This window comes from Sprattus sprattus (assembly GCF_963457725.1).
Source record: "Sprattus sprattus genome assembly, chromosome: 5".
In the NCBI taxonomy this organism is placed as follows: Eukaryota; Metazoa; Chordata; class Actinopteri; order Clupeiformes; family Clupeidae; genus Sprattus; species Sprattus sprattus.
Genome location: NC_137924.1, coordinates 32,845,034 through 32,855,033, shown reverse-complemented (window position 1 = coordinate 32,855,033; position 10,000 = coordinate 32,845,034). Strand labels below are relative to the sequence as shown.

Below are 10,000 nucleotides of genomic sequence, written 5' to 3'. Positions count from 1 at the left end.
CACACACACACACACACACACACACACACACACACAAGCACACTAGTGTTCCTTTTACCTCTTCTTTTCTCAAGATCCCGCCTTTTGTACTTAAATCACTGGTTGCTTTTGAACTCTAGTCTGATTGTGTGTGTTTGCTGCTGTTGTATTGAGCTCCAGTCTGGTGTTGTGTGTTTGCTTCTGTTGTGCTGAGCTCCAATCTGATTGTGTGATTCCTGCTGTTGTGTTGAACTCCAATCTGATTGTGTGTGTTGTTACGAATCTCAACCCGAAATTGTAACATAAAGGAGTCACAGTGTGGTTTAGTTAACAAAAGTATAAGTTTACTGACAACAAACAAAACGCCCCAATACCATACAAAAACAACGGGGTTATAAGACCGAAAGGAAAAATGGAAAAGAAACCTCACACTGGCTGTGTTAGTGATGTGAACCTGCCTGGCTCCCGTGCCCGACGTACAAATCACAAAACAGGCAAAACAAAGAGTGAGTCTTCCGCAGTCCAACTTACTTACCTACCCTAACTAACTACCAACTAATAATGTGCTGAAAATAACCACCAGTTGACGAGAAACAATATCGGGAATATTAACAGTGTTAACAACGGAGCGTTTTGGTAAACAGTCAATAGACTTGAGTATAGGGTGTGCCAGCGTCTGTCTGTTTTCGAGGCGAGAGCGAGCCTCCATCTTGGAACCTGGATGGCTTTTATGCTGGTAGGCCTGCCTCCAGTTGTTACAGGACCACGCCCAGTCTCCACCTACAGCCAGAAGTGCATACACAAAAGAGCAGGAAGCCAAGCCAACCCCAGGACTATGTAACAGTGTGTTTGTTGTTGTGTTGAACTCCAGTCTGATTGTGTGTGTTTGCTGTTGTGTTGAACTCCAGCCTGATTGTGTGTGTTTGCTGTTGTGCCTCTGCAGGAGACTGAGGGAGGTGTGGTTCTCTGAGCCGTCTCAAGCACACACCTGCATCAAACCCTGTGAGGAAACGTTTACATTCACAGTCATGCTCACGCTCACACTCACAGTCATGCTCACGCTCACACTCACACTCACATGATTCAGTTTTGTTACTGTCTAGAGTCTGTATTAGTTTGGGCTCTAATGGTCTGATTCTGCAGAAGATTTAATTCAGTTTTGTAACATTCAGTATCTCATCCCCCCACCCTGGCCTACGGGAAGTAAACTCTCCGGATGACGGTACGTATCTGTCACTTCCTGAGGCAGAAGGGTACTTAGGTGTCACAAGGGCAGGAGGGTACTTAGGTGTCCTAAGGGCAGGAGGGTACTTAGGTGTCATAAGGGCAGGAGTGTACTTAGGTGTCACAAGGGCAGGAGGGTACTTAGGTGTCCTAAGGGCAGGAGGGTACTTAGGTGTCATAAGGGCAGGAGGGTACTTAGGTGTCATAAGGGCAGGAGTGTACTTAGGTGTCACAAGGGCAGGAGGGTACTTAGGTGTCCTAAGGGCAGGAGGGTACTTAGGTGTCCTAAGGGCAGGAGGGTACTTAGGTGTCCTAAGGGCAGGAGGGTACTTAGGTGTCACAAGGTCAGGAGGGTACTTAGGTGTCACAAGGTCAGGAGGGTACTTAGGTGTACTGGCTCATTTCACTCAGGCACTTCTAAATGTGTCAGTGTGGGCCTGTGCTACTAGCCCCACCCTTCTCCTCTCTCCATCTTCTCTAACCCTAACCCTAACCCAGAGAACATTTAGATTCATATGTAGTATGTACTCATTTAGCCTTAGGACATACCTCTGCCCTACCTTTAAGTCCCGCCTTAAGACACACCTCTTCCCTACCTTTAAGTCCCGCCTTAAGACACACCTCTTTCCTATATCTAAGTCCCGCCTTAAGACACACCGCTTCCCTCCCTTTAAGTCCCGCCTTAAGACACACCTCTTCCCCACACCATTTCCCCACCTCGAAGTCATGTCTGATTCTAACCCTTTTAAAATATTTTTTATTTATATATTCTAAATATTTCAACTAGTATGTCTGGATGTTGAGTGGGCTACTGTGTGTTGCTAAGTTTTATTGGGTGTTTTGTAAGGTGTCCTTGAGTGCCTTGTAAGGCACATATAAATAAAATGCAATATTATTATTATTAGTAGTAGTAGTATTAATAGTAGTATTCCGAAGTTGAATATCTGTGTCTTTCTCTATGTTTGTAGAAGACGATGACTTGGGGATCATTGATCTCAACTTTGATGACATGGGTGAGGACTGTATAAATACAATATCATATTGATAAATCTATGACATACTGTATTGTATACATCTATCATATGTACAGACTTCATGAAAAGGTTGTCGGTTACAGTGTTCGAAAGCTTCCTGTATTCGTTGAGTCTTGTTAAAATGACCCATTAAGACTAACAGAACTGTTCAATATCTAGGCAGAATGGAAATAGAATGTAGGGTCGTGTGCTCAACCAGTCTTCTGTTGTTAAGGGAAGCCTACAGTGCTGTGGCAAGCTAAAGTTGTCTCTCTTTCTCTCTCTCTGTCCCTCTCTTCCTCTCTCTTTCTCTCTCTCTTCCTCCCTCTCTCTCTCTTTCTCTCTCTATCTCTCTCTCTCTCTTTCTCTCTCTCTGCCCTCTCCACAGATGAGGATGCTCCTGAAACCGGTAGGTAAGTCTGTGCAGGTGTCTGGAGCAGTGGCCCAGATTGTTGTATTTGTTGGGAGTATAACACGCCTCCTGGCCTCACCACGTGATAGGGGCAGACAGGCAGAAACATCCAGGGTCATCAGTGACTGTAGCTTTGGAAAAAACATCTGGGACCATCAGTGACTGTAGCTTTGGAAGAAACATCTGGGATCTTCAGTGACTGTAGCTTTGGAAGAAACATCTGGGATCTTCAGTGACTGTAGCTTTGGAAGAAACATCTGGGATCTTCAGTGACTGTAGCTTTGGAAGAAACATCTGGGATCTTCAGTGACTGTAGCTTTGGAAGAAACATCTGGGATCTTCAGTGACTGTAGCTTTGGAAGAAACATCTGGGATCTTCAGTGACTGTAGCTTTGGAAGAAAAATCTGGGATCTTCAGTGACTGTAGCTTTGGAAGAAACATCTGGGATCTTCAGTGACTGTAGCTTTGGAAGAAACATCTGGGAGCATCAGTGACTGTAGCTTTGGAAGAAACATCTGGGAGTATCAGTGACTAGCTTTGGAATTGAATTTGTTCAGGGACAGAGGGAGGGATGGGGTTGGCCTTTATGCACAATTCGTTTTCATTTCAGAAGCAGTTAACCAAGAAAGACATGTTATAACACGTGATGGTTTTTTAAAGGAAGATTCAGAATTCTCCTGAATAGAATAATCAGATGCCATTGCATTTTATATCTTCTCTCTCTTTAACTATCTCTCGTTCTCTATCTCTGTCTCTCGTTATCTACAACTTCAGACAAGCTCTCAGAAGGTAATATATTACCAAAACATTGCTTAATGTATTGTGCTTGTGTGTGTGTGTGCATGTGTGTGCATGTGTGTGTGTGTGTGTGTGTGTTTGTGTGTTTGTGTGTGTGTGTGTGTGTGTGTGTGTGTGTGTGTTTTAATGTTCAACATGCATATCTGTTACACTTTCTTTCCCAGAAGAGGCTGAGAGTGACTACACTAAGGAAGGCATCTACATAGGTGAGCATAGTATATCACTCCTGCAAACTGAGACACTCAATACACAGCTATAGGATTCTTTGCATGGTTGGTTGGTTGTTTGATGGATCGATGGATGGATTGATTTATTGATTGATTGATTTGTTGATTGGTTGATTGGTTGATTCATTGATTGATTGATGATTGATTTGATGCAGCTGGGTTCCGGCGCAGCATTCGCTTCTGGAGGCGGAGGACCCAGAGCAAACGACGACAGTCGTGTCATTCGTGTTGCCCGAGTAAAAACCACGGCTCGCTAGACAATCCCTACGAGGAGGTGGTAACCTTCCAGAGAAATCCCGAAGACCCACCCCGCCTCATTGTCCTGATAGGTCAGAGCAAACCTCAATAGAGTAGACCAATCAAAGCACTCAATTAATTCATACAAAAATGGCAAGTGTGATTGATTGATTGATTGATTGATTGAAAGTCTTTAATGTCCCCAAGGGGCAATTTGATCTACAACACATAGCCAGCACATATAAGAGGACACATAAAACATGAAGTAATAAATAGTTAAGAACATAAATACACATATAGAACCACCATGCTACAGTACACTGTACTTAAAAAGATAAGTGCTGTACATGTGTGATGCACAACAGATGCACACAAAATAAATGAAACAGAATCTGTGAATGTTTGCTATATCCTCATCAGTTATAAGTATTGAGCTGGTATTGATAAGTTAGAAGTATTGATCTGGTATTGATACATGGTCTTATGATGTAAGGGTTTGCAAAACTAAAGTGGGATTTGACTTGAAATGTTGTGTGCTGAAATGAATGTTGAAATGAGAGGTGTGATATTGATTTTGGGATTATTATTGATTACATTTGTCAGGCATTAAGGCCTGGGGGAGCCACTGGATTGAGCTAGTGTGGCATGCTTTGTGGCGGTGGATCTGTTTATATCTGTTTGTGTGTTTGTTTGTATGTTTAATAATGTTTATATGTGTGTGTGTATGTCTCTGTGTGTGTGTGTGTCTGTGTGTTTGTATATGTGTGTGTCTGTGTTTGTGTCTCTCTGTCTGTGTGTGCAGGTCCATCTGGTGTAGGAGTGAATGAGTTACGCAAACAGATCATCAAAATCAACCCCAGCAAGTTCCAAGGAGCTGTCCCTCGTATGTGTCTTAATTCCATACACCGTCTGTGTGTCTGTCTGTGTGTGTGTGTCTGTCTCTGTGTGTGTGTGTCTGTGTGTTTGAATCTTCTCCATAAACATCTAGTTTCTTTAAATACGTCTTTTCCTATTTACTTTTTTTTTATTACTATCAAAGGGTTTAGAGTGGGCATTGGTTTTACAGGAATGTATCTCTTTATTGGTTACTTAAGGTGTGTGTGTGTGTGTGTGTGTGTGTGTGTGTGTGTGTGTGTGTGTGTGTGTGTTGTGTGTATTGTGTGTGTCAGACACAACGAGACCCCTGAAGTTATCTGAAGAGGCTGGGAGGGAGTACCATTTCATCAGCAGTGAGCTGTTTGAGTACATGGCCTACAACCACCAGTACGTCTCTTCTTCCCTCCGGTCTCAGTTTCTCATCCTCCTTTCCTCTCTGTCTCACTATCCCTCTCTCAGACATCAGTGCATCCTCCTTTCCTCTCTGTCTCTCTATCCCTCTCTCAAACCATCAGTGCATCCTCCTTTCTTCTCTGTCTCTCTATCCCTCTCTCAAACCATCAGTGCATCCTCCTTTCCTCTCTGTCTCTCTATCCCTCTCTCAAACCATCAGTGCATCCTTCCTACCTCTCTGTCTCTCTATCCCTCTCTCAAACCATCAGTGCCTCCTCCTTTCTTCTCTGTCTCTCTATCCCTCTCTCAAACCATCATTGCATCCTCCTTTCTTCTCTGTCTCTCTATCCCTCTCTCAAACCATCAGTGCATCCTCCTTTCTTCTCTGTCTCTCAATCCCTCTCTCAAACCATCAGTGCATCCTCCTTTCCTCCCTGTCTCTCTATCCCTCTCTCAAACCATCTGTGCATCTTCCTTTCTTCTCTGTCTCTCTATCCCTCTCTCAGACCATCAGTGTCTTCTCTCTTGTTCTCTTTCTCCTTTTCTGTGTAATACCTCTATCTCTTTCTCCTTTTCCGGGTTCTACCTCTATCTCTTTCTCCTTCTCTGTGTAATACCTCTATCTCTTTCTCCTTCTCCGTGTAATACCTCTATCCCTTTTTATTTTCTGTTCTCTTTTGCTCCATTTGTGCCTGCTTGTATTCTGTTAGATAGATAGATAGATGGATACTTTATTTAGCCCGAGGGAAATTTAGGAACGAGCCTTTCATTTAAAACTACATTTCCAAACCAAGCTCCCCTAGTGAGATGTAGCCCATATTGAGGAAATGCTTTCTGTTTATAATTGGCTATTTACCGCCCCTACAGGTTTTTGGAGTACGGAGAGTTCCAAGGGCATTTCTATGGCACCAGTGTGGATGCCATCAAGGAGGTGATAGACAGCGGGAAAGTGTGTGTCATCGACATCGAGCCGCATGTGAGTTCACAGAAGCACAGTCACTTCTTCACAGTTGGTCTGACATGAATCATGTACAGGTTGGAGATATACTCTCCAGTTTGATACTTCTGAGAAAGATGCATCACGATGCAATGATGCAATTACCTTGCAATGCCCGGAATAGCGGCAGTTCAGTTCAACTCATTATTTCTTTGCAACGCAAAGAGGGTTTTGGCAGTTCAGTTCAACTCATTATTTCTTTGCAATGTAAAGAAGGTTTTGGCAGGACAGGTCTGCCAGCGGAATCCATCAGCTCTCATCCAGTGGAATGATTTAAATCCTCAGTTCCTTACTGTTTGTGTAAGATATGAATATAACTGGTGATATTAAAAACTGCTCTGGTATTCACTTTTGATGTCTTTCTCTGATAAAAGTTTGTTTCTGATAACACTTAGGCAGAGACAACATTTTTTTAATTACTTACAGGTTCCATGAGAGATGCAATAATAGTGGTGTCATCAGAAAACATTTTCAAATGGAACAGGATTAAATCATCTGATTTCAAAATGTTTTCTGATGATGCCAACCTTACAAACCAAAATTCATGTGAAGTGATAAATGGCACTCACTCACTCAATCCTATTTAATATGGTATGTAAACAATCAGACTAATATTCACTCAATCCTACTTAATATGGTATGTAAACACTCAGAATAATATTCACTCAATCCTATTTAATAGTGATGGAAATTGATATTACCATTAATTCATATATTTACCATTGCATTGCAAGCATGTATGTCTCAGCTAATATTCTATTAATATGGTACGTAAACAATCAGACTAATATTCACTCAATCCTACTTAATATGATACATAAACAATCAGAATAATATTCACTCAATCCTACTTCATATGGTATGTAAACAATCAGACTAATATTCACTCAATCACATATTGTTTGTTGTCAGACAAAAGTGCAATTTATCTTGATCATTTTGGTTTGTATGAGGTCAGGAATGATGGTATCGCTGAATTGTCAATAAATTGCCCAGCCCTACTCCTATCATTCTGCACAGTATCCATACATCCAGACTACACTGATGTGTGATGTATATCATTAAGCACAATATCTATATATCCAGACTACACTGATGTGTGATATATCGTTCAGCACAGTATCTACGTATATATCAGGACTACACTGATATACACTGATATTGTTCAGCAGAGAATCCATATATCCAGACTACACTGATGTGTGATATATCGTTCAGCACAGTATCTACGTATATATCAGGACTACACTGATATACACTGATATTGTTCAGCAGAGAATCCATATATCCAGACTACACTGATGTGTGATATATCGTTCAGCACAGTATCTACGTTTATATCAGGACTACACTGATATACACTGATATTGTTCAGCAGAGAATCCATATATCTGGACTACACTGATGTGTGTTATATCGTTCAGCAGAGTATCCAGTCCATCAGGACGAAGAGGCTACGGCCCTTCATCGTCTTCATCAGGCCGCCCAGTCTGGACCGCCTGAGACAGACCCGGAGGAATGCCAAGGTCATCACCAACCACCAGATAGAGCGAAACTTCAGGGTGAGGTGATAGAATCGGCAGCGGACGACAAACTTTAGACAACGTTTTTTTGGGGAGATTTATTCCAGCGCACTCCTGCAAGGTTTCAGTTCCAGCATCAAAGTAGAAACAAGGAAAGACTAATGAACATTACAGTGTTACAGTTTAAATACCAGTCAGCCATGCGAGGATACAGTGGGGTCATGGTTCAACATTGGGGGTGTGGGGGGTGTGATACAGTTACAGGTGGGAAAAGGGGGAATGTGAGTGGGAGGGGAGGGGAGGGGAGGGGAGGGAATCTTCCTATGAAAGATCCTGGATCACACAATGGCCCTAAATGGTGGTTACGTATCAAAATGTAAAACTAGATATTATGGATGACAAAGCTTAAATTGGAGGCGAGAATTTACAGATCACAATGCAAGAAGGAGAAGCCTTATCTCACTGTCATCACGATTGTCTGCTAACTGTGAATGTGCTCTGTAGGATGTTGACTTCCGTGAGATGGAGTCGACGTCTCTGCGTCTGGAGGCCCTGTATGGACACTTCTTTGACCACGTGCTGGTGAACGAGGACCTGAGAGAGACCTGCCTACAGCTCTTCACCCTGATCCAGCACGCCCAGGAGGACCCACAATGGGTCCCCACAACCTGGACGCTACCTGATGAACCCTAACACACACTCACACGCACACACACTCACATGCACGCATGCACCCACACACGCACGCACCCACACACACACACACACACACACACACACACACACACACACACACACACACACACACACACACACACACACACACACACACACACACACACACACACACACACACACACACACACACACAATCTCCTACAAACCAATGCCCAGGACACCACCTGGAAGCACACACACATACACACATGCAGACAAACACACACTTACACACACATGCAGACACACACACAAACATGCAGACTCACACACACTTTCATATACACACATGCTGAGAGATGCAGACACACAGCGAGGAGGAACAGTAGTCAAGGGGAAAAGGAGAGGAAATCCTTGTAGAGGAGAGAGAGAGAGAGAAATCATTGTAGAGGAGAGAGAGAGAGAATCCGTGTAGAGGAGAGAGAGGGGGAGAAAATCATCGTAGAGGAGAGAGAGAGAATCCTCGTAGAGGGCCCAAGCAGTTGGAGAAGAGATTTATGAGGCCTAACACACACACACACACACACACAAATATACAGATATGTGCCCAAACACACACACACACACACTCACACAAATATACAGTTATGTGCCCATATACACACACACACACACACACACACACACACACACACACACACAAATATACAGTTATGTGCCCAAACACACACACACACACATGGTTTCCTGACTGCAAGATTGAGGTGCTGATTGGTTCCCTGACTTTAAGATTAAGGTGCCGATTGGTTGTTATGTAAGCAATGAAGACCCCGATCGGATGAAGGTATTTCAGGTCAGTGGAAGAGAGGGAAGAAGGAGAGAGGGAACAGGGGATTACAGAGAGCAGGAGAGGAGAGGAGAGGAGGAGGGAGGAGAAAGGAGCGAGAGAACGGAATTACAGAGAGCAGGAGAGGAGAGGAGGAGAGGAGATAAGAGGAGAGGAGAGGAGATAAGAGGAGAGGAGAGAGGAGAGGAGGAGATGGGGAGGAGGAGAAGGAGAAAGGACAGAGGAAACAGGGAATTACAGAGAGCAGGAGAGGAGGAGAAGAAAGGAGAGGAGAGAGGAGAGGACTTTGCAACTATGGAGATATGTTGAGGGAGAATCACTAACACACTGGTATGTTGAGGGAGAATCACTAACACACTGATATGTTGAGGGAGAATCACTAACACACTGATATGTTGAGGGAGAATTACTAACACACTGATATGAGGATGCAGGGCACTGGGTTTGATGTTGATCAATTAACAAAATTACTTTTCTGTTGTTCTTAATATTTCCTTAATACGTGTTATAAATAGCCCAGACACAAGGCCTCTTTTAATCACAGAAACAAGTGCCAATCAACAGGACATTCCAAGTTCATGGTTTAGTGACAAACCTGGTTAGGTTATCTCAGAGTAAGTGGTAAACCTGCTAATAGAAGTGCCCTTATGGGTTCATTCTCATAGCAAAATTAAGCCATTGGGTTCTTCTTTTAGGAGGTTTACCACTTACTCGAATAAACTTTACCAGGATAGTCACTAAACCCTGTACTTGGAATGCCCCCCAGAGTTATTGTGTGAAATGGCATCTGTTGTTTGTTTTTATCTTTTAACTGCC

General features: G+C 43.1%; 1 protein-coding gene across 1 annotated transcript in view; it reads left to right on the top strand.

Moving 5' to 3' along the window:
- mpp4a (MAGUK p55 scaffold protein 4a) overlaps positions 1 to 8,373 on the top strand; it is a gene marked incomplete at both ends in the record, with an annotated part of 22,004 nt that extends 13,631 nt beyond the window's left edge. Inside the window, 11 exon segments of the mRNA XM_080839776.1 lie at positions 923 to 980; positions 2,174 to 2,216; positions 2,605 to 2,625; positions 3,404 to 3,418; positions 3,592 to 3,633; positions 3,810 to 3,983; positions 4,694 to 4,774; positions 5,061 to 5,154; positions 6,028 to 6,136; positions 7,585 to 7,719; positions 8,185 to 8,373. Coding sequence (XP_080695902.1) covers positions 923 to 980; positions 2,174 to 2,216; positions 2,605 to 2,625; positions 3,404 to 3,418; positions 3,592 to 3,633; positions 3,810 to 3,983; positions 4,694 to 4,774; positions 5,061 to 5,154; positions 6,028 to 6,136; positions 7,585 to 7,719; positions 8,185 to 8,373 — 961 coding nt within the window.
- Positions 8,374 to 10,000: the final 1,627 nt, after the last annotated feature.